The 25560-nt window shown below is 43.4% G+C and overlaps 1 protein-coding gene across 1 annotated transcript in view; it reads left to right on the forward strand.

Moving 5' to 3' along the window:
- Positions 1 to 25560, forward strand: part of MUSK (muscle associated receptor tyrosine kinase) — a gene marked incomplete at both ends in the record, with an annotated part of 53921 nt that overhangs the window by 13130 nt on the left and 15231 nt on the right. The window contains 4 exons of the mRNA XM_084225401.1: positions 12560 to 12684; positions 16415 to 16574; positions 18041 to 18047; positions 20831 to 21097. Coding sequence (XP_084081527.1) covers positions 12560 to 12684; positions 16415 to 16574; positions 18041 to 18047; positions 20831 to 21097 — 559 coding nt within the window. The remainder of the gene's footprint in view (positions 1 to 12559; positions 12685 to 16414; positions 16575 to 18040; positions 18048 to 20830; positions 21098 to 25560) is intronic.

Genomic DNA, 25560 nt, shown 5'->3' on the forward strand with positions numbered 1-25560 from the left:
TTTGCTTTCCCAGGGCAGCTTTCAGGCACCAAGGATTAGGTCATGAATTATAATAAATTAGTCCTGGGTCAGGATTTTAATTGAAAGGATTAAAAAGCCTACCTTTTTGAATCTTTTATCCAAGTCTGGGGCAAACTCAGATGAATTAGGACAAGTGATGGTGAAATAGATTTTTCTTTAAAGGCACAATCCACAAGTGATAGATACACAATCATAATGGACCTAATTGTTGGATTTGTGGGAAGAGCTTGGTTCCTCACTGGGAACTGTGTTGAGCCTATGGACAGCACTGCCCTTACTCAAAGTCTGCCTGGGGTGCCTGGGGAGAAGAAACAGGCCATGGAGCATCCCCCTGATTTAACATCAGAGAACAGGCTCTGGAGATAAGTTATGGAGAAAGGATGCAAGAGGCAAGCATTGGCCAAGTGCGCTAAATGAGCGGCTATGCAAGAGAGGCATCGCTCCTGAAGAAGAATTACACACAATTTTTATGATCCTGGTGTGTCCTGTAGCAGTAAAATTATGCATGTCTTTGGTTTTTTTCTGAGGAATGTCTTGGAGGAGTAGGAGTAGGGTTGGTTCTCTCTGATGTCTGCTGGGGTCATTATAAATTAGTTCTTCACTAGTGAGCTGGTTCAGTTATGCAGAAGCTGCATGGCTGTATTCTCCTCACTTGGCTCTTCTAGTTACAGCCCAGTCAACTTATGAGAAAAGGACTAGTGAAAGTAGTGGCAGGAAGCAGAAGTTCAATAGGCAGAAACAAAGCCAAACAAATAAGAAATGCTGAGTTTTTTGTGTCTGCTAAAATTAGCATGTGAAGATGATTTCCTCTTGCTATTGTACAACCAGAAGGTAGAAGGTACATTGAGATACAGAAGGTAAAGTGTGCATTGAGATAAAGGAACAATATTATAATCTTGACTATTTGCCAAGAAATGAATTTTTAATTTCCTGGAGGCAACATTTCTGACCTGCAGTTTTGTATTCATTTTCTATCATCTTAAGCATTTTGCTAACTAGCTTTTTAATAACTGCATTATCAACTTTCATAATGTACACTTCTACAAAACCTAGAAGACTATTTATATACTCAGTGAAGCAGTACATTGCCAAAGGATTTCCACAGATTTATTGTTGTTTGCTGTATTGATTCTCAAAGTGAATCTCTGGCTGAAAGGTTTCTGAATTAATCCAAGATTAAGGACTATGATTGAATAGAGGCATTTGCTTGCTTATCTGATCTGTAGTTCACACAGATGTCTGAAGGCTGACATTTATTGACAGGATGCTGACTGAGATGGTTAAGATGTTCCAGTTTTATCTCAAATCTGAAATCACTCCTTTGGAAATAGAGGTGCAGTCATTGCCATCAATACTGTTGAGATTTGTCATCAAATGCAGAAATTACCCTTGATAAAGGTGAAAATTTAGGGCAGGGTATAAAGATTTAAGCTGTTCCAAGAAGGCATTTTTTGGGCCTCCTCTGAGCATTTGAAATCTGTAGGGTCTGTAAGACCTTTGGTTTTTCCTTTATGCATTAGACAGCTATTCCTTTATGCATTAGACAGCTATTTATAGGCCATAGAAGGGCCTATAAATTTTTGTTGGAATTTGCACTGACATCGAACTGGTCCATTAACAGGACCAGTTCCACAAAAGCCATGCAAGAGCTTTTCAGGTTCAGCTTCTGGGCCTGCTGCCTAAAACTGTACAGTCTCCAAGGTCTGACATGAGTTAAGAATTATGTTCCCCATATCCATTATGTATGAATTGTGTGATATTAAAAGAATATATTTAAAGCCATGAGCTCTTGTATGGTGAGAGCCATGGGAATAGTCCCGTTATGAGCATGCTTATCACTCAGACACAGAATGAAGCTGCCTCATTAATTTTTTCTTAACATGCAAAATAAATTCCATTGGATGATTTTGCTTTAATCTCTTACTGCATTTTTCAGGTACAATCTTTATAGCCAGTGTTCAGATTAACTGTAATTCCTGCGTCATGTAAGAAGTGTCTATTGTAGAACAGCCACAAACTGGTAAATCTTGTGATGATTTACGGTGTCATTGCCAGACCTGGGCTCAGTTTTTTCTTTGTTTTGGAGAATGTTTCTTCTGTCCTTAGGGGAAGGAAAGTGCCACTTTGTGAATTGGTAGAATTCACATGAAGTAGGGCTCTTGCTCTTCTTCAATCTTCAAAACAACAGCAACAACAACAACAACAACAAAAAATCACAAAAGAAATTGAAAATTTGATGATGAATTTCTGACAGTTTAGAAGTAACACCTGCTTACAAATGAAAAAAAATGCCATAAACCACATTTCAGCCGTAGCCTTATACTTAGCTTCAACTATCGAAAGAGCATTTTCTGGAAATTAATGGAGTTATTGTCACTGAAATGTACAAAGGGTTGTGGTGGATTAGGCACTAACACCACAGAAGGTAAAATATTTTCCTGAGAGGTGTCCTTCCAGTCCAACAGGAGCATGTGAATGGCAGTTTTCTGATGTGGGGAGACAGTGTGAATAGTCTACTGGAATGTGGTGTGCAAAAGGCTTTTCTTCCCCTGTGGGTAAAGAGCAAACTTCCTGTCTTTCTCAGTGTTGCATCCAGCTAGTGAAACCACTGAAGTTCCAGTTTCTCAGTGATGCATTTTTAATGTTGAAAAGTGTAGAAAAAGGCAATAAATACAGGGACTGCTAAGTGAGAGGAAAGAGTATGTGGATGGTCCTGTTGGTTTTGTACTGAGTTAGGTGCAACTCCATCTTGTTATTTATATGAAACTGAGCTTGATCTCCACCAGCCTGTGGCACCAGAGACTTGTGGAATTCAGGAGTATACTGTGTGATAACCTTTAGTTTTGAAGTTGTCACTCTACAGACACAGGTCTAGAAATTAGCAATTACACATCTGTAAGGAAACCAACAAAATAGCCAGGGCAAACATTAGAAGATGCAGTGTGTTTAACAAAAAACTACCTGTATTCTCCACTGATATATTAACTTTTTTGGTTCAAATCTCTGCATTTTCCAGCTGTCTGAGGAGCTATCAGTTGAGAACTTCTGACCTTTTCTTTACCAAGGCCATTTCATTGATCTCTCTACTGAAGTGTTGCTGCTCCACTTCATCCTGTGCTACTATGCGGCAGCACATAAAACAATCAAATTAAAACAATGAAAAAAGCAAATCTTCTTATACTCCCCTGACTTAGATGTTGTTTGGTTTTGCATTCTAGCTCTGGTAGATAGATGTCTTTTCCTGGCCACATTTTATTGCTTATTACTAGCTACTAAAATAATACCCTGCCACAGGCCACAAAAATGTTCCCCTGTAAACCACTTCTGAAAACTGCCTTAGCCTTAAAAATAGGAAGGTTTTCCTTGGAGAGCCATCCCTTCAGAAAAAAGGACTTGCCAGATTCAGTCTAGATTTTTATTTTAATCTTGTAGTCTTAATTCTTGTACCAGTGAGGAGATGGCAGACTAATTGACAATAGAAGGCAATGCCATTGCTGCTTAGTTAAGAGACTGTCCCTTTGAAGTGTAAAGCACTAGCTTCCTTCAGCTGTTTCTTAAAAGTCATATATAGTCTTGGGACAAATTTGCATCGCAGATAAATCAACAGGCTAGCAAGTCACACCAAAATTCAAGTAACAGGAATGAAAACATATATTTAGTGCAGAAAATTCTATCAATTTGAATAGACCACATTCCAGAGGTGGTCAATATTTGGGATGAAAGTTGACTCCTGATATGCCATCCAAAAATTTTTCACACTTTTGTGTCGACTTGCCTGCACTTGGCATACATGATGTAGGAAAGGGAGATACCAAGAGACCACTGAAGCAGCAGTCAGCACTGTTCCATTGCATTTCCCACAAATTAGATTTCAGTGTGAAATCGGAATTTTTATCTCTATTACCTTTTGAGGCAGAGGGTTTTGGGTCAGGTGAATTGCCAAATAGCAAACTGGCAAGGAAGTTTTCAGTTCTTCTTTTAGGTATTGGATGAAACTTCCTCATGGAATTTCTAATGCCAGCGCTGAAGAAGAGCCTTTGGCTTGGCCTGGAGCAGAGGCAGAAGCTCTGGGAAAGGATGCCTTTCCTGTTTGTGTTGGTGCTGGCGTGTGTACCTGCAGGCAATGTCCTATGACAGTAAAGGGTGAATACAGCAGTTTGATTTTAAACATTGCAAAAGGTTTATGGGGAGGAAGCATTTCAAGTTTGCCTGTAATTACACCAAAGTATTTGACTGACCTCAGTGGGGTGGCGTGGGTGTAACTGAAAACCCAGAATATCTCATTAAGTCTCCTCCTACCTGCGGCACTCACCAGAGTCATCCCAAGGTTCTGAGATGCTGCAGAAACAATCATGGCCCTAATTACAGGGTAACAAGGCAAGCTGCAGGAGGAAGAAAGCAGCCTTAGACCTTCAACAAATGACAAATATGCGTGAGCTATTCAATTTACTCCCGAAGCTTGCTCCGCTGTGACATTGGCAGGAGGTTCATGTTGCCTTTGAGTCATTATCACAAAGTGGCCTCTTGCAATGAGGAGCTGCAGTGAGGCTTTAGACAAGGCACATACACAAAATTCTTCTTTAAAAGCATTTGAGCCTGCTATTTCCTTTCACAAAAAGCTCTGTCCCCTAACATAGACCTTGGGAAGGCACTTGAAAAATTTATGACCTTCTCACAACATTTCATGAATTGCGGTTTTCAGACAAAAAATTATATGGCAGTTAAAACTCCTCTCTCTCTTCTAAACCATTGGCTAGCTAGAAAGAATGAGCTTCCTTCAGAACAATGAAGGGAGTGGAGGATAGAGAATATCCATAGCTATCAGATAAAGGGGACCAGAGCAAACTGAGACAAGCATTCTGAAGTGACTGGAGCCCCTCACAAAAAGGGTATATCAAACAGGGAGTTGGGAATTTGAAAAAGAGATGGATCTCCGTTGTAGGAGGAATTAGTTGAGTTTTCCACACTAAAAATCAAGCAGGTGTGATGGATAAGGTGAGCAGGGAACAGGCTCCTCACTGTCCCCAAACCAAGGAACATCCTAGCAGCTACTGCTAGCAGCACTTTAAACTAGACAGAAGGAAGTACTTTTCACATGACATGTAATTAAATTTATGGCATTGCTAATACCAGTGGTGGAGACCAGATGTCAGGATGAGGCATGAATTATCTCATTTTTGAGTATCCCAGTGATTCCCCATAAGTGTTTGCTCAATTCCTTGGAGTGGGAGAGGAGAGGGAGACTTGTGCATAGCTGTGATTTCAATACAGCACCAGCCATGATGGGTCGTGGTCATGAGTGGAACAAGCAAAGGAATTGCTCCTTGACTTTGGGAGGCCGGAAACTTCCTTTCCAATTTCACATTCAGTAGTGGGTAGAGGCAGAGATAAAGGCACCTGTACAGCATGCTGTACTGTAGATGAGACAGAGCATGAGGAGGTTTAAAAGGGTCTTTCCTTCAAAGAAACCAAACACAAATATAAGACCAGTAATGACATGATAAGAATTTCCTCATTCATTTCCTTGGGAAGTAATTTGAACGCATTATCCTCACTTGTCCTTGAATCTAGTGTTTGCTCTGTATATAGAGATGAACACTTGTACAGAACAGGTTTTATATAGTTACACAGGATATAAGCTATCTATTTACATTTTACTCCTGGTTATTACATCTTTGCTTATTTGTGGTGTCTCCTTTTAGGATTCCAGAGACATCTGCATGCAGTGTAAAGTCTTTTACAGCTGAGAAGTTAGTGGCTGATATGTTTATCATCATATGAGTCCTTCTACTAAAGCAAATTGTCCTACCACCCACAAATCTAGGAGTACACCTTAAAATAAAGTTAGCTTGAAAAGTCTTTGTGTTGCTAAGAAAAATTTACTTTTATCTCAGACACTAGAGCTTTAAATCTGAAAGCATGTGATTCAGGATGGAGATGTTGTGCTCTGCTCCATCTTCCTTTCACACAGATCTTGCATTGTCCCTGGTGCCCATCTCATAGCCTCAGGCTCCGGGCTGAGTGTCTATGTATTGCTGTGGAGTCTAGCCTGTGCTGCATAATGCTTTAAGGACTACCACAAGACCCAAGTCTCCCAATTAATATATCAGGAGCCACAAGAACTTGCATCTTGCCATTGTGTGCAAAATACAGATACTTCAGATGCATTGGAGGCTTATCCTCCTGGGTTACCACAACCACGGGGTGAGGGTCAGTGGATGGTGAAGTGCTGCTTGCTCACAGCTTGCTTACAGCTCTTCCTCACCTTGCTCTGTTGGGCCCTGTATGTAATAGCGCTGTTCCTGGAGGAATAATACAGTGATTGTGGATTTCCTACAGTGTGTGTACTTTGTTTTGTTTTGATAACTTGTATATACATGGTTCTTTAGCAATAAGCATTTTCGTACATAGATTAAATAAAATAGGTAACCAATTTGATAAAGATGAATGGAAGTGTCTCTCATCAGCTTTGCTGGAGTTGTTTTGCTCCTCTTTGGTAGGCTTACAAAAAAGATAAATTCTGCAAGCTAGATAAGAAATATTTGGAGGTCAAAGTGAAACTGACCTTGCAGTTATCTTGGGATTTAATTATTAACTCATCCCCATTTTGGAAGTGCTAAGCCACGCTCAGAACCTGCTGCTGCTGCTGCTGTGAAAGGAGTGGTTGACTCCTTGTCTCCTTGTCCTTGTAGGAGAACGTGTTTGTTCTCCAAGGTGGGATTCGGTTCGGTCATGTCAGCTACATGTCTGGTTAGCCCTGGTTCTTGGAATGTGATTAGATGCTGCACACAGCTTGGTGTGACTGTCTCTGTGGCTGCTGATCCATGAGCATGGTGAGTGGCCTGTTCTTGGCACTGGTATTTCAAGAATATTTTTTATTTTACACAGGTAATGTTAGAAAACACAAATGCTGCAGGTTTCTATGTATTTAAAAATGTACTTGTCAGACCTTCCCTCATCTCTCACCAGTGGGAAGGAAATGGTAGTCCCTCTACTTTTTATCTCTCCTTGACTGCCTGATTTAGACTTGTTAGGAAAAGTGAATGCTTATGAGCTGAATGAATCTGAATGGGAAGTTAGACAAATGGACTTCTCACTGGCAAAAATCACAGGGGCACAAGTTCATGGTTCTTCAGAGCATACAGCTAGCAAGCAGAAATGTTTTTTCTATAGCTTTGTAAGCAAAGTCCAAGCCCAGAGACACCTCTGCAGATGAGAAATAATTCTGACCTTTCACGTTTTAGGTGCAAAAGAGCTATGGGACCACTGGCAAACACAAACAAAAAATGTTTGCAATTTAGCTAAGTACTCACACATGAATTTTGCACAGTGCAAAGTCTTTGCCAGGATATTTATATCTGGAAACCTTCCAAGACAACATGTGGTTTACCAGTTCCAGCAGAGTGTAGATACATTGGATCCCAACACAGCTCTGGATGCAAAGGAAAATGCATTGTGCACACAAGATTTCTCTTTACACACTGTGTTCTGCAGCTTAGCTGAATAAAAAAATGCAAAAAAGGCATAAGATCTGGTCACCCAAAAGGCTCTGTTTCATTGATAAATACAAAGCAGTTGTGGAAAGCGAGGCAGATTGAGATGTCAGATCTGGTAGGATGGGCACATTGGGTCTGGCCCATGTATGAGGGCAGGCTTTGGCTGCAGTGGGAAGGGAATGTTGCCAGGCAGTTGCCAACGCAAAGTTAGCTCCTGGTGGCCTTACCTTGCTGTGGACTACTGGGGATGCAGATGCTTTACAGTATCTGCCAACAAACTCTTGGATGTGAACACCTGTTGATGTTGACAGGCTAAGTTAATTCACACATACGGGAAAGTGTTGCTCATATCCTCTTTAATACAGGGTTCACCAAAGCAACTCTGGCCTCTGGATAAAAAGCAACCTACCCCACACCCCAAAACTAGTGCTTGACTGATCCTAGTGTTGCCTTTTTCTCAACCAGGAAATGAAGCTCAAGATCATTTTAGCAAGGAGGTAATATAAGAGTGGGTCTTTATTTCAAGGCCTTCAGGGGCAGTTATGGGAAGATGTCCCCAAAAGCCCACCCTCCCAAGGATGAGTACATTTTCATAGGTTTTAGGAAATTAGCATAATTGCTAAAAAGCACCAATCAGGAGGACAAATGCTGATGTAGTTCCCCCCCAGGTCAAGCCCCTTCTCCAGAGTCCCCCCCTCGGCGCTGGCTGGGCTTTGTCCATGAAATGTGTCCCGGAGAGTTGTTGTAAGCCTTGGTGCCCAGGAGGAGCCAAGATAGCAGAGGGGGCCTGCACCTCCCAGGGCTTCCTTTTGTTTTTCTGCCTAGGGAAAGGCCATGGAAAAGTACTGGGAAAACCAGCCACTAGTCCAATAGGCTACAGAGCAACAAATATATGGGTGAAGAATACAGAGAACATATTAAAGTAAAAAGGCAAAAAACAAACAGCGCCACTGGTGCCCTGGACATCACTTTGTCCTTTCCCCAGAGCAGCAGCATGGCTCCAAGCCACCTACACAGCTGTCTGGTTGTGACTGGCCAAATCCAGCCTTTTGGAAGAAAAAAATAGGCCTTACCCAGACTGAGAGCAGGCATCTGCCAGGACTGCGGGACCAGACCCCGAACCTGGGAAATGAAACATAGCTCAGTCAAAGGCAGTGGGGAAAAAAAGTCACCTGGAAAGAGTTAGCCATTCAATGTGGAGGCAGGGGGCATGCTGCTTTAATCTTTTTATAGTATGAAAACTTTGTGACTGAATTAAAGCCCTACTGTTTGGACTGGATGATGTTACGTAATTCTCAGAAACGAGAGCAGCTGGCCATGGTACAGATACCTCCTAGCAAGCCCTACAGTGCACAGAGCATCATTTACCAAGGCTGTAAAAAAAATGCATTTATTAAGGGTCTTGGGAGTGAAATCTGACATGCTGGCCTGGCTTTTAGCTGTCTGGATTTCATTTACAGCTCCTCTGTTTTATTTTCCACTAAAATAAATAAATAAATTAAGCTGTCTTTGCCCACTTTCCCTAACTGCTTTTTTGGCATGCCTACGGGTGAATCCAGAGCAGAGAGCCCAGGGGTATTGATAAGAATATTGCTAACCTAGTAGCAATAATGTAGCTAAATAAGCAAAGGCAAAATCCAAATTCAGGAGGATGTGGAAAAGGGCAGACAAGTAATAGAAGTATTAGAAATCACCTGATTGTTGGAAGTTTTCACTCTGAAGAAAACTGAGAAAAAGACAAGGTCCTGAGCCCACCAAAAAATGTAAATTTTACAAACATTTATTTCTATTTCCTGATCCTTCCGCTTGCCTTTCACCCACCTCTTCCTGCCAACTGCACTACCACCAGATTTGCCATTTCTTACTTGCCTTTGCCTCTTGTCTTTACTTGCGGAATTGGGGGGTGGGGCAGGAGAGGGAGGGGGCAGAAACATGATGGTTGTGGGGTCTGTGTTCTGTCATTTAGATACAGGACAGGTCTTGTTGCTCCTGCAGTTGCCAAAATGGACCCTGAGCTCATCCTGGTGCTCTTGCCCTGCTCTGCACAGCTGGATGGTGACGCTGGCTGCACTTACGCAACCCATCCTGACTTTCCCACAGCACTCAAGTCTGACAGCAATGTCAATGTGTTGATCATCTACCCATAGATTATGTGGTTGAGAAATAGGTGATACTATTCTTTTAATACTCCTTCTCAAAGTGATTAAGAGCCCTTTAGAAAATATATCCCTGGATCAGCCAATCAGCTGTGCTCCAAAACCTGTTAGGACCCGGAAAGTCTGGGCCCTTGCCCCAGGAAATTTCTCATTTAAAAATAAAATAATTCAATCCCCCCGCCTCCCCAGTTTATTCCAGTAATACCATCTACAACTACATACTTAGAGTACATAGCTAAACTTTAAGTAAAATATTTGAAAGCATGCAAATGTAAGTATCTCAAATGTTAAAGAATTAAATATGTAACTTCAATTCTGAAAATGTTCATGATAGCACTGGGGATAGAAGGAATTTCAATTCTTCCACATTTTGGAAATCAGCTTAGTTCCTTATAGGCCAAATTTTATTTAGCCATCCCTCCCTGCAGTACTTGCCACCAGAAATACGTGAATGTTTAGGAGCTGTTGCTGGATTTTTTTATGCCCGTATTTGGTGTTTTAGTATTTTAAGGATGGCCTGATGCTCTACCTGACCAATGGTGGCAGACAACTGCTTATCTAGCAGTGTGCTGGACTACCAGAGCAGGTGCAGTGATCAGTGCTGATGGTTGGACCCTGGGAAGAGGCATGTAGCTTCCTGACCTCCCCAAAGGTGCCATGCCAGGCATGAGCAGAGCCATAGTGCTTGCTGTGGCTTTGCACCCTGCCTGTGCTATTGCATTTTCCATTTGCCAGTATTTGCCACACAAAAAGTGTGTCTTTTTTCCTCCTGGCTGAAAAATCCTAGCAGATTTTGGAAGAGCAGCTAGTGCAGAGGAGGACATATGTGCCACCATCCAACATCAGCTAACTGAGCGCTGGTAATTTGTCACTTTGGTATTAATTTAACTGGGCAGGATCTGAGCAGCAGAGTCAGAGAGCAGAATCAGGTGGGCAAGGGTCCCAGCAGCACACTGGGCTAAGAGAAGCACTTCCAACCCTGGAAGCTAAAGTGCTGGCTTCAGCTGGAGCCATGTGAATGTAACTGCTGCCAGAGGACAAGCCCCAAAGTTCAGTATTTCTCCAAATGAAGTATAAAAATAATTATGAGCTTAGCCTGCAAAACTTGGGTCTGAATTCATAACCATCTGGTGTTAATGGCCTGAAGTGAAACTTCAGACAAAGGTTTCATTTTACTTATTATTCATGAGAAAAGCTTCTGGCAAGTGACTGCACCTTTGCTTATTACTGATGGAGGTTCATACCTGCTGCCTTGCTGAGGGGTAAGGAGGTGCAGAAGCCTGATGCTGCTCTGCTTTGAGTTTAGGCAGGTGGCACTGAGCAGAGACAGTGAAGCACACAGAAGAATTAAGAAGCTCAATATAATATTTATCCTCTCACCATTTTCACTTAACTGACATGAAACTTAATCTTCCAAAAAGCCTCTGCCCAAGAGTTTATTGAAAGGCAAAAGGCTGATATTAACACCTACTGCTACTTATCTATGAGCAAAAGATGGTTTTAGGCTCTTTGTCAAAACAAATCAGCTGCATACCAGCTGAGAACTGGGTGGAAGGACTGTGTGGAAAGCATATACTTTTTTTCAGTTCATCTGAAATTTTGCAGACAAAGCCTTGCCATCCCAAATAGTGGGGATACTATTAGAACACATAGATGTTCTAATTCTGAACGGGGCAAACAGAAGATGCTGACATGGTGAGGTATGTTGATAAGGAGAAACACACAGATAAAAGTGGCAAACAAGATCTCAGGCTTTTCTGACAACTCCAAGAGAAACTTCCCTGCTTATTAAAGTTTCTGATGGAGATTTTTAGACGTTACTGTGTGGTCCAGAAGGTGTAAGTCACTAAGCATGAGAAATTTGAGTAAGAAATTGCAGTGCTTTTGAGCGTGCTTCCGTACAGACATTCTGGTCTTTCCATTAAAAATTTTAGGTCAAAACTCAAATGTTCCAGGTGGGAAGTTTCTCTTCTCTGCTCTTCTCTATGTGGTCCAAGTACAGCAGCTTGTTAAGACAATCAGGGTTGTGTTTCTGGATCAAAATAAGTTTTCAGCAAAAATACTTCAGTTATTTCTGGCCATATCCTCCCCCTTGCCCCCTCTCCCAATCCCCCTCCTCAACCAACCAACAACAACAACAACAGAAGAGGAGTGGGTGAAGGGAATGCTTATTTTGCTTATCTGCAAAGTGCCCAGTAACCATATTTCCACAAAAGAAGCAAGAGCTGTAGAAATGAGTTTTAAAGCTGTAGAAGCCACTTTAAAAGTCTACTTTTCCACTGCAATCTCATCTTCCTGAAGTTTTTGCCAGCCTGCCAGCCATTCTCTCATACCTTGATGCTTGCTGTTAGACATTTCCCCTCAGGGCAGCTTGTTGTTGCATGGAAAATGCCAGTGTTTGCAGCACTCTGTGGCAAGCCTCAATCACTGCAATCAGATGTTTATCTGACCCTCAACCTTCATGGCACGTGTCCATACTGGCGGTCCTTAATGGTTCTGACAAAGTTTCACAGGTCAGCCTGGGCAGGCCAGCATGGTAGCTTGCTGCTTTTTTTTGCTGTAAGCTCTTCCATCTGCATGCTACTGAAGAGTTTCCTCTTAGCTTTCTTGCACACTACCTCCTCTAGGCTTTGGACTTGGCACAGAAATTTCCACAGTTAAACTTTTGGTCTGTAAGGTGCAGAATGTAACCCCACTAAATATTTTTTTTCTCCTCCTCATCTGTCTCCCCAGAATGTCACTCACTGGAAAGCCTGTTCTATGCTCTACTTTTATTCATGGAGCTGTGACTTACATCAAGACCCACTGGGGAGGAAATACCTCCATGTCAGCACTGGTCTCAGATTTACGTGATTGTTCAGCTGGTGTCTTTGTCTTCTCTTACAGTGTTTGCCAGGATTCTGAAGGCTCCTGAATCCCAAAACATCACCTTTGGGTCCATGGTGACATTGCGGTGCACAGCGACTGGCCTTCCAGTCCCCACTGTCACCTGGCTGGAAAATGGGAAAGCTGTAAGTGCCCCTTTTTCATGCTTTTGCCACTGGAGGACTGCTATCAGCTGGTAGGCAGCAACAGTGGTTTCTCTTCCTTCCTAACTTGTTTTTCAAACTGGTTGAGTCCAGCTCATCTCTCTGCTGCGGTTTTCTCTGGAAAAACATTGTCCCCCTTATCCAGGGTGTTGTATGACTTCATTTGTTAGGATCTGAAAAGCCCAAGATGAAGGGTGCTTTAGACCTTTTCAACCACCCTCCAAGACAGAATTTCTAGGACTTCATTGTGTATTTCTGCAGCTATCTTTCCTTTCATTTTTTAATAATGCAGTGACAATAACGAGGCAGAATTGCATGTTTGACAAAGTAACATAAACCACGGACTTAGAGCAAACTGTTTTGAGGTCAAATACCTGTGGAACCACATTATGAACAGCATATTTGAAGAAGATAATAGATCTGAAATTTTCTAGGCTGACCTAGGTGATGTGAAATATGCCATGAATTTATCCCTGGGCAGAAGCATGTTCTTAAGAAAGGCACACCCTCTTCAGTGGAAGTGTACCAAGGGATGCAAATCCACTGTGTCTCATAGGAAAGATCCTGTGGTCTAATGATCCTGACCACTTAATATGGGTGCTTACTTTCAATTTGCCTGGCTTTCATGCCTGTGTGTAGGCTGTTGCAATGCCTTCATTTCAGTGAACTGAAAACCTGCTTGACACCTAGTACTGCCTGTGTGGGAGTGAGCAGGGAACCACAATAATGGCAGCACTGCAGCCCAAGCCTGCCATAGCTTCCCTCCAGTCTTCTTGTGCTTAAGGTGAACATGTTTTATACTCTCTTTGGTCTTTTGACAGCTTTTTAAAAGATGTAAGATCCAGGACTTGATTCTGTGGAGGCAGGTGGAGTGTCTGCTGAGTGCAGGCTGGCAATTTGCCTCTGCTCTTTCTCATGGACCTCCTTCAGCCCCAAGTCCTTCTGAGCACAGGCTGATCCTGACCATTCCTGTGGACCTGCTGGTCCAGACAACCAATAAATCCCCTTGGTTCTTACTTCACCCTCCTGGTTTGTACCTCCTCTCTCCACACATTAAAACACATTACCAAGACTCCATGGCTACTCTGCTGGCTGTCTTGCCTTCCTTGCCTCCTCTGTGTCCTCCAGTCTGATTAGGGCTAATTTTCTGTATTCCTTCAGTGTTGCTAGGCAGAGCAGCAAAGGGATCAGATCTGCCTCTGCTGGGACCTGTAGGTGCTTGGTGACAATATTTAGTTGAGACAGCTGCAGGTGTTTAAGACTTCTTCTCCACTGGGAATCAAACCGTTTGCAGGAGGCTGGGGTACATGGAAAGAGCAACATATTTCCAGAGCTCAGACCTGTGCTCTGCTGAGTTCCCAATGAGTGGGTCCAACAGAGAGCTGAGGTACATGAGATGATTTCTGTCCCTGCCTGGGCATTGCCTGACTGGTCATATCTGCTCTGCCCCATTGCTGTCTGAAAGGCATAGCCCAGTCCTAGGAGGGTAGTGCTCCAGATTGCCTCACTTTAAATATGGCAAAGAAACCTTAATGAGAGCCTGTCTCTGGGACAGTCAGCAGGAAGCCAGAGGATGGGACATGATGAATTTGAGGGTTGGTTCAGAGCAAGGGTGAGTCATTTGAAGATACAGCATGCCAGTGGCATTATGGTTTCTGAGCACCAACCCGTAATTGTCCTGAGGTTCAAAGAACAGGAGTCTGCTGAGCTTACTGAGCTTCCCTGGAAGAAGAGGATAGAAACTCCTCTGTGCAGCAGCTGCCTGGCCTACCTATTTAGAAACACAGCACATTTTCCTCCTGCTAAGCACCACAGGACATCATGGACCTTATAATACAGTTTTCCACATCTCCAGGAATAAATGAGCCAGGTGTGAAGATATGAAGAGGTCTCTAATTTCCTGGTAGCTGAGTGATGTTTTAAGGGCTAAAAAGAGAACTCCTGGATACAAAATCTCAGGAAATGTGTTTGAAAAGGAAAGGGAATCAATTAACATGTGGGAATATCTTGAAGCTTCCAGTAAAGGAAACAACAGATGGCCAGTGTGGAAGTCCTAGGCACCACTGCCTGTGATTTTCCACTGTACATGGTGCATACTGCTTACACTGCTTGCAGTTGCTTGAGCAACCTCTTCCTCCTGTGTCCCAAGCTGGAAGGAAAAATCCCAGTTATCTGTGCTCAGCAGGTACAGTCCAGTGCTGCCAGATGTGGTACACCTGAGGCCTGAGGAGCCAGCAGGGAGAGAAGACTGGATTAGCACAAGCTGCTCACGGCAAGCCTATCCCACCAAGATGCTGGAAGGCAGGGGTGGCCGATAGGAAATACCTCCTTCCCTCTGAGAAGGTCCCTGCTCCATTTTAGTGCTGCATGGTTTCTGGAGAGAAAAGGATTCTGAAACGAAATTTGAGCAGCTCTGTAACAAAAGACACATCTGTGAAAAAATATCCCCTGGGCTCCCACCCTCTTGAACTGATTTCATGTTGTAAGGCCAAATATATCCCTGGCTCCTTCACAGTGGCTGACATACCTGGTGCAGTACTTACAAACAGCGTTGGTCTGATTATTTAGTGATTTCCTCCCATGAACATTCTCTTACCACAGGTCCAAGCTGACTCTGAGAGAGGCAAAACAAATATATTTTTTTCAGCATTTTCTTTCCATAGAGAATACAATCTGCTTACAAGACATGTTACAGCACTGGAGAGTTCCTTCTTGCTTTTTCAGTTATTGCTGTCAATACCCATGGGTATTTGATTTCACTGAAAGGTCTCATTGAAAGCACATTTTTGCTGACCTCCAGGGAGGTCAGATTGATATTTCTGTCTTAGTTACATGTGTAGGTAACGTGCTTTCCTGGGGCAAATCCAGGGAGACAATCTGCAATGTCCTTAGAGTCAGGTTGCACCTAGGGGGTCCACAGGCAACATATCTCACTTGAATTATGTTTGATGCTTCTTATCAGAATGAAGGTTAGAGCAGGCAATGCTCTCCTTACTCCTGCCTTTGCAAGATGGAGTCTGTACGTACCATGCTCTCCTACTTTGATGAGTGCCATGTTGACAAGAAAGACTTGCTGGTAAATCAAGGCCACTGGCCAAAATCAGCAGGTTTCAAGCTCATTTAACTGTGAGTTACTGATCTGGGAAAACAGTTGGCCAAAATCACCACCTCTTCAGCCCCTTCCATATTTCTAGTTGTGAGATAAGAAAATCTACAAGATATCTGCTGAGGTATGGTAGCCAGAGCAGCTCATGACTGCTTTGAGAGTATTGCAGTGGTTGTACTAATCCAGAATTAATGACTTCCAAATTATTTTCTTTTCTTCCTCTGTGTAGCAGTTCACAAAGTCATCCTGTATCATTCCTTCTTAAGGCACGAAGAGGCAAACCATCTACTACAAGAAGCTGTGTAGTAATTAGCCAGCTCAATTACACAAACCAAATTCCCTCTTGAACTGAAACCTAATTGCAAAAGTACTGCTGAAGTGTGAAATAGGAGAGATCTTTTAACAATTGTTTCTGTGTGCGAGGTTGGGGGCTATGAAAGTGCCAAAGTAACACCAGCAGCTTTAGGTCTCTGCCACTTTTGTCTCCTTGCCACATCTTCCTCTGCTCATTTAAATGCCTGGGACTCTGTCTCTTAGATTTTTCCTTGTTTTGCCTGTTTGTGTTTTTTCTGGAAGTACTGCTGAACTGGACTTTCACTCTTTCAGGTTTCTGTGGGGTCGATAGCAGAAAGTGTCAAGGACAGAGTGGTTGATTCCAGACTGCAAGTGTACGTCACCCGACCTGGCCTGTTCACTTGTCTTGCCACAAACAAGCACAGCAAAACTTTTGGAGCTGCAAAAGCAGCAGCAACCATCAGCATTTCAGGTATGCCAGGAAAGAAGAGGCCTTTCCTGCTGGGGAAGAGGAAAGGGGTGTGGAGTACTGTGGTGGAAGAGGGGAAGCCTTGGGGAGCTGACAGTGTGTGGGGACCTAAATTTGAGTACAAGTGCATCCTCCACCAGGCTATTTCCTCATATACTCTTACACTTTGGAGACGGGCATAGCTGTCATTTCCTGAATGTTTGATGCTGTCTTGTACTTTGTGTCCCAGAAGCACACTTGGTAAGTTCATCCACATGGAGGAAGTTGTGGCCATGACCCAGCGATGGTATCATCTAACAGCAAAGTGAAAATAGCTTCAAGCAGTTCAGCTTCACAAGGGGTTGGCATCCAGAGAGCAGGGTGGCTGCTGTCAGAGCAGTACCCTGCCTTGCCTGAAGTTATCTCTTCCCTCAGAGACGTCTCCCAGATGTGAAAATTAATTTCCAAAGAGCAGAAATACCTCTATCAGAGCTATCTAGCATTTGTCATACAGAGACAAAGGTGGTAGCTTGTCCCATCCCTCTTTGGACAAGGGGATTTAGTTAGAGGAAAGAGGAATCAGACTGAACATAGGATGGTGGCCCTGGTTCTGCTTTTAACCTGGCAGGTACTTGTTTATCTCTCTGTGCCTTAGCTTCTGCTTTCTTGAGAAAATAATCATGCTCTTTCTTACACTGAGCCTTGAAACCTGCCAGTAATCTCTGCTGCATAATGTCCTCAGCACTTGGTGCTGTATTTCCCATCCCCACTTCTGCTTTTAGCCCAGGCAAGTGTGTGTCCCACAAATGCAATAGAGTGGACAGGTACTTGGGGCTGGTGGAAGTTGTACTCCTCCTGGCTGTGTGTGCTCAGCAGGAGGAGAACTACCCCCTAGACCTGAGCAGGAGCCTGCCTTGGCCTTGCCCCAGCTCACAAGGCTCCAAGGGCAGAGGTGCCCTGGCCCTTGGCTGATGCCCAGTGCCTCCTCCCTGTGCTGGCACTGCCCAACCCCCTGTGGCATGGCAAGCCGGGGCCACCGCTGTGTGCCAGTGCTGCAACTCCAGCCCTGGCTTCTCCTGCTTGTTACAGCTGCTGCCTCAAGTAATGGATGTCCATGTGGCTTAAACACAGGATGCTACCTGCTGGTTACATGGGACCCAAAGGATCAGGATAAAAGTGTGGGTTTATGGTGCAAGAGTCCACTTCAGCTGGCACTGCCATCAACAATCCGCTTCCTCCTCCTCCTCCTCATTCTTTCTCACTTTCTCACTCAGTGATGGCCAAATTTTCTTCCCCACAGGAAGATACAAACAAAGGAATAGAATTTAGGTGCATTTTTTTCAAACAGATTGCAGTTGTCAGACACATTTCCTAGCATGGAAATCTTGACTTATGCATCTCAGAGGGAGAGATGAACTGTCACTGATGTCTTTTCCATTTCTTCTTTCTCCTGGTTCATCGCAATTCCTGGATCTGGTGCCTCTTGGCAGAATGGAGGTAAGAATGACTTTCTGTGGTTTTATGGAGGCCCTTTCTGGGCCAGGGAGAAGAAGAATGATGAACCAAGGGGGTTTGCTTAATTTGGATTAAATTAAGGGGTAGTGTTTCTTCCAGCTGTGCAGATGATGTTCACCCACAGGGATCACTGAGGCATAATTGGAGATTAAGCTTGGGTGGTTAACAACGGTTTTGAGTCAGGCCAGAAGTAAGGGTGTTTGAAATATGGTAGTGGGGAGAATATTCTGAAGGAACTTCTATTTGGTTACAGATCCACAGTTTCCCTTGACCTTATAAATTTTCAGGGCAAAGCTTAACTGCAAGGTAAACTCCTACCTGTTCACAGCTAATAAATGTAATTTCGTTTAATGCTCACCAGATTAGGGCAAGAGAAGGTTATATTTGTTCCAAGCAGAGTTATGGATGAATGAAGCCGCTTACATGCAACGAGAAATGAACTTCTGCTTAGTAATTTTTGCAGGATTGAACAATATAGCTGGCTTTTTCTCTCTATAATCCTTCCATGTTTCTACATGCTGCACTGGCTGATCAGTCTGGAAGGAAAATGAGAATGCTAGCCTGGGAGATGGGCTGGGAGCTTCTGGCCACTACAGAAAAGAGCAGAGCCTGGGAAAGTCTGAGCAAATGGTTTTGCCACTCTGCTGACACAGACTCCCTGCAAAGGCTATTGCCTCCATCACAGGAGCTTGCAAGATTGATTCAGGAAGTTTGTAAGTCATTAAGTGACCATCCGATGATGATGGCAGCCTTGTGCCTTACACCTGCACTCATGCAGGTATGACAGGCATGGGGACACAGACCAAATGCTCAGCCCATCTGTCCCACAGGTGTTCTTAACATTTGCTGCATGATGTTTCCTTTCTGTGACAAACCATTGTGAGAAACATGTTGTTGCCACTTCTCCATTGCAATTTGGTCTGTGTCTCCTTGCAAATTTTAGAAAAGCAAAGAAACATAATGTTATCACTGTTAGCTCTTCTTAGTCTGCCTCTGCAGTCCCCTGAAGTCAGCAGGACAGCTGCCCCGTGCACACCTGTCCCTGCTTTTGCCCCTGGACCACAGGAAGGATGCAACTTTCAGATTAAGCACAATGGGCATCATCAGGGACATGTAAATAACATGACCCCTGCCATGCCAAGAGCAGTTCTAGCAGGGTGCTGGGATCAGTGCATTGCTTTGAGGAAACCTGCCGTGTGCTGGGAGATGTCATGGGCTGTGAGACTAGTGCAGCACACTGGAGGACTCCTGAGTCACATGAAAGTGTGTCCATGGAGCTTGGGATGATGTAGTGTCAGAGCATCACTGCCATTTTGGTAAACCTCAAGGGCTGGTGCCTTCCTGTATTTTTTATCCAGTGTGACAGAGAGAAAAAAAAATTAAAGAAAAAATTCACTTGGAGCCCAAAATAGAGTGGCTAAAACAGGGCCAGGGATTGTCATCTGCAGAAAACAGCATCTGAAGAACAGAAATGTGAGCATCCTCTGTAATCCTTTGTCCATGTACCTCCAGCTTTCTGGGAAAAAAAAAAAAAAACAACAAAACAGCAAGAAACCCCAGAGCTAACAATGGGTGATTATTTGACAGGGGAAAGAAATAAAAGGCAAAGATACAAATAGCTCTGTTGACTGCTCCAAATGGTTGGCATGTTGTGAATTGAACTCTCTGACCCCAGTTACACTGACCGAATGGCAGTGGGGACAGCTGCACCCAGCCCTCCTCTCTGCCCTGATTTGGCCATGCCCCACACACAGGGAGTCTGTTTTCACAGCTTTGCTTCCCATACCCAGGACACTGCATCCCACGGGCTGCCTAGGCAGAGGGCACCCCCTTGCTGCTGTTGGGTGACCGTGGGAGCTACTGGAAGCACGGCTGACCTGGGCATTGCCCTTACCCTGCTGCTTACTTTGATGGCCATGGGGAGGAAGGGAAGGGGGGTGGGGGGGAAACATCTCCTTCTAGATGCAAATAACATGGGAAAGACAAGTAAATGGCCCTCAAAGAAGATGACCCTGCTATGATTTTTACTGCTCCTGCATGGCTCTGTCTCCATGCTATGCATCAGGACTTTGCAAAATGGGAGATGTGGTGAAGAGAGAAGATGCGCCTTGCAGAGAAACATGGGGAAGGAAAACACAAAGACTTGTGCCTTCCTCATCTCTGAGTCAGTCCCACAGCTAAAGGTGTGGAAGAGGGGCAGGGTCAGGAGTGGTGCAGGAGCTGTGGAAGGGCAGGCAGGAGCTTGGTCTGACCTTGTGAAAAATTCCCTGGAACATGCGGGGTTGAACTTCCCTGGCTCCTGCTCATCAAGTCTATCTTAAATTAAACTCTAACTCTTGTTAGACAGCAGAGCAAAAATCGTGAGTTATCACAGGACTGCAAGCAAGCAGCATGGCTGATCCCTTCTGCAGGGAAGCAAGAAAGTAAAATATTTTCCCATTAGAGCCCAGGGGCAGGGTGAGGGGCCATGCTAGGTCATGGTTCTGTGTGATTGCTGTCTTCAGTCCATTTATAATTTTAACAACACTTGGTCAGAGCCTCATCCCTGGAGCTCACCTGGGCTGGGGCCAGGCAGGATACCCTGCAGAAGTTTCATTCTGGCATTATATTAGCTGGTTTTAGTGGTATAGACATCTACCACCTCCTCTGCCCTCTGTTAGCCTTACACATGCCACCTTATTCAGAAACAGGGCCATTGTGCTCGTGCAGCTGTTTAGATCTGTGAGCTCACTGTGTGTGTGTGTGTGTGCTCTTGTCCTCGACAGCAAGCTGTACAAGGGTGATGCAGGCTACTGCAGCACATACAGAGGTGAGGTGTGTAGTGCTATCTTGGCGAAGAATGCTCTTGTTTTCTTCAACTCCTCGTATGCTGACCCAGAGGAGACCCAAGAGCTGCTTGTGCACACTGCCTGGACTGAACTGAAAATGGTGAGTTCATTCTGCCAACCGGCTGCTGAGTCTCTGCTGTGTAACTACATCTTCCAGGAGTGCAATCCCTCGGGAGCTGGGCCAGCTCCAAAACCAGTGTGCAGGTAAATGAAGAAAAACATGCTCATATTTCACTTTCATTTCGTGGGGATGTGTATGCAGCAGGGGAGTGGTGAGGGACTGTCCAGGCTTGCTTGCAGTAGCAAGTGAAGCTGAGTGAAGCTGGGCCCTCTAGGTTTGGTTTGTACAGGTTTTCCCTTTGCTCCATCCTCTGTACACACAGACTGATTCAGCTCTCACTGTGCTCATTGCTAGGGTGTGGTCTGAATTTGAAGTCCAGACCTCTCCATTACGTCAGGTGTATGGAGGATTGTGTTGAAAAGAAGTATCAATTTGAATTGCATAAGTAGTTTCAATAATTAACATATTGTTTTCTATAATTGTTATCTTACTAGGCCAGTATCTATATTTTTTATAACCATAAAGAGTAATTGCTTCTTTCAAATTCTGACTAAATGCAGCTCCAGAAGATGCAACAAATCAACAAATCTGGTCAAGGCAATATACAAATATTTAGCACTTCCTGCTATGACAAAAATGTGACAAGAGACCAGAAACATTGCCTGTGTAATTGTACCTGATAAACCAAAACTACAATGTGGTTATTATAGCCTTCTATAAGCAGAGAAATGTGCTTTGAAATTGGGCAGACAGGGACCCTGAGGAGTCCAAAGCATCTCTTACTATAGCTAATCTGCTGTTGACAGGTATTTGTAAACACATCCCAGTCACAGACACAGACTCTGTTCCTACGCAACCTCCTGAGCAGCCCTTCCCTTGCTATTCCTTGTCCTCCCACCATGATCATGGAGGCAAGTTTCTTTCTTTCCTCTTGGCAGTGAAATTTTACATCCTTCCCAGATTCTCTGACTAGAATAAAACAGGTTTTCCTGAGCCCTTTTGCTCTTCTGCCCAGTCCAGGTTTGGTTATTTTTAACTGCAACAGAATTATGATTGCTTGCTTTGCAGAGGACAGCCCCCCCCACAAATACAAGGGTGAAGTTTTCTTTTTACTGTCATGTTCAGCCCCTAAAAAACTAGCCATTACCCATATCACATTTGGGCAGCTGACATCCCTGCCTAGAGTGCACTGCTTTGTTCTTCCTTGAAACACAGTTTAAAATACTATTCAGATCTGTGTTTACCCGAAGAGTAGCCCCAGCTTTAGTGTCCCAAATAAAATACAAATCTTTCCTACAGACATGGCAAGCACACTGCTTGCTGGACTTGTGCCAGATGTCTAATGGCAATAATTTCTCCAGTTACGTAGGGGCTTTTAAAGACAATCAGCAACATGTTGGTTTTGTAATTGGGACCTTTTTTGTTGCTTCTCCTTTAATACCTCTAAAACAAAGGCACAGAGGAAAATCCCACTGTGAATATTGACCATACATTTAGTTTTTCTACTTGGTACCTATGCTGCCTAGTATTCTACCATTGACACAGAGGTGGCATATATCCTATAAAACAAGATTATGTGCAAGTATCCAGAGATAACCATGCAGCCAAGTACTACCATTTACTTTTTGCTGCCAGGCTCCTCCCTGCCACCTCAATATTCTGCTCTTTGCCATTGTGCCCTTAAATACATGATCACTCTGCCTTTTTTCAAGATCTGTGACAGTATTTATATCTCACTGCACATGCACAGCACATTAGTCAGCTAAGGATTTGGCACATTGCTCTGCAAGGTATTCCAGTTAGATCTCGGCCTTGCTTCAATTACCTCTGACCATGAGTGGCCCTGCAGGACCAGAACTCAGTGATTTGACTGAAGACCTGTACTTTTGGGGTACTTCTAAAGTCAGAATTATATAAACTAACATAAATATGCACTTGATCTTGATGCACCTGAGTTTACAGTTACAACATTTGCAAATATGTCTAAATGCTAATGAGCTTGCCTGGAACCATTTTTCTTCAAATCTATGAGTAAATGTTGGTTTTTTATTAATTTTTCCTCCCTCCTTCCACTCAGCTTTCTTCATAAGAAAAGTTCTGGAATAGCATCCTTCCCAATTCCTGTTCTTAGAGAGCATCAGTTGGACAGCAGTTCTTCCAGAGCCCAATACTCCTTTTGATAACTCAGTCATCTAATATACTTCTTTATGGCTGAGAGAGGTCTGGGGGCTCTTGAACGCATCTCACATGGTCTTGGTTACTTTCCAGTTCTCCTAACTTCTCTTTACTGACAACTTCATAGCTCTCTGCAGAAGCTGGCTAGACTACACAAGGTTTTGGCTGAAATGCTTCATGAATAAGAATTTAACTCTCTCCAATATGGGAGAGCTCTCCCAGTTTTTCAGGGACATACTGCCCTTGATGTATGTCCATGTATTTTTATCTTATTATTTCTTTTCTGCACCAATTTTTCTCTTTCCATGTTGTTTTTTTAATGTTCATTTGGTTTGGAAACTAGTTAGCAAGAATAACAACTGACAGGCTGTGTAAAACTTTTATAAAAGTAATCAGGGGGCAAAACAAGATGAAATGAAACAGAAGAAAACGACATGGGAAAAGTTCACTCAAGGTAAAATTAGATGCAAATTGATTAAAGTGAGAGTTCTTAAGGGTCTCATCTCATAGTTCTTGATTACTTCTGCCTCTTGCTGCTGACTGCTATTGCAATAGCAGAACAACCCCCAGTTTCTGTTTCAATCACTGCTGATAGGAAGTGACTGGGCTGTAGGGAACAGTCTTGTGTTGGGGAAAGTGTCTCTTGATTTGGGTCTGTGCGTCCTCACCTCCTCTTACCTCGTCTCTTGTGGTCCCTAGAAACACCACTGGCACACTTGCTGTCTTCTGTCTTACTGTTCTTTGTCCATCTATCATTTACATGACATAACATTTCTAATAATAACTGAAATAATCTTTGCCTGTGACCTCAGCAAACCTCCGTGTGCAGCATTGGGTGCTACAACAACGGCATGAACCCAGCTAGAAGTGATTGACCACCCCTCCCTCTGGCTGTGTTACCATTCTTCCAGGGTGCAGATAATCTTCCTTTAGCCCTGGAGCAGACAGCATTGCAGAATGGTCTTCTGTGTTTTGCAATTGAACAGTGAAAAAGAGGGCTTATTTAAGGATGCTCAGGATCTAGGAATGAATAGACCTAATTCAATCCAGATCTCCCAAGTCTCAGCCAGTGCTTCAAATGCAAGTTTTTCTCTTTTCCCTATCTAAGTAATTCTTTACTCCACAGGGTCATTCCTGTTCCACATGTTGTTTAACATAAAAAAGATAAATTTGCCATCTGGCTGCATTCTGCCTTCCATGGAAGGAAGGAAGGAATAAACCAGGACTGGCTAAAACCAAGCACAGAGTATCTGGGCATAGATGACTTCAGCCTGATGAATTGGAGGGCATGCATTACTGTTGCAGAAAAGCTGTTGCTCTAGTAGAATTCTCAATGACCTCCATCCTTCAGGTGCTTTAGAGGGTTTGCAGTGTTTTTAGCCATTGCTGACACCCATGACCATCTGCTCTTGTCAAAACCATGGTATAATCAAGGAGGTTGCATCAACCCGCCAGGTGGTGAATTTGGCTAAGTCCTTCCCCACAGACCCCAGAAGTACTTTTCTCTTTCTGCATCATTGTGTGATGGTTGGAAAAGTTGCAGATCTGGGAAAGACTTCAGCTGAGCTGTGCAAAAGAAATCTCTGTGCATGACCTCAAAGCTGATTTTGTAACCCAGGCTCTCAAGAATGGCTACATAAATAAGCAAATCACTGATAAATTCACCAATATAACAAATCCACAAACTTCCCAGTATGGTGTGTTTTCTATTTTTTTCTTTTCCTTTTTTTTCTAGTGCAGGTATTTCTACCTTGCCATTCTCCACAAACAATTTCTCTTTTAGGGCCCACTTAAAAATCCAAAGCACTTCTTGTCAGTGAATGTTCCACATTGTTATGGAGGTAATACTTTAGGTGAGAGACAGGTCCCTTTTTTACCAGGCATTCTGCTGATATCTACAGAGAAATAAATGGATTTAAAGTTGCCTGTAGAGACAATTTAAAAATTCCTTTATTTTATTCAGTGAGATTAAAAGTATATGCAAATGTTTAATATAAGAAGGTTAAGAATTGCAGCTCACTTTTTGCTTTCAGTAGATGACACTTCTACTGTACAATTTACAGAAGCCAAGTGAGATTTTTCGGATAAACTGAAAAATTCTAACTCTAGAAATGGGAGGGAGACTATTTACAAGAGCATGTAGCAACAGGACAGGGGAGAGTGTCTTCAAACTGAAAGAGGTTTAGATTATATAACAGGAAGAAATTATTTACTGTGAGGATAGTGAGACACTGGCACAGGTGGCCCAGGGAAGCTGTGTATGCCTCATCCCTGGAAGTGTCCAAGCCAGGTTGGATGGGGCTTTGAGCAGCCTGGTCCAGTGGAAGCTGCCCCTGTCCATGGCAGGGAACTGGAAACAGATGATCTTTGATGTCTCTTCCAACACAAACCATTTTATGATTCTATGATGTTTATTAGAACATGTAAAAAA

The sequence above is a fragment of the Fringilla coelebs genome (genome assembly GCF_963513975.1).
Source record: "Fringilla coelebs genome assembly, chromosome: Z".
NCBI lineage: Eukaryota > Metazoa > Chordata > Aves > Passeriformes > Fringillidae > Fringilla > Fringilla coelebs.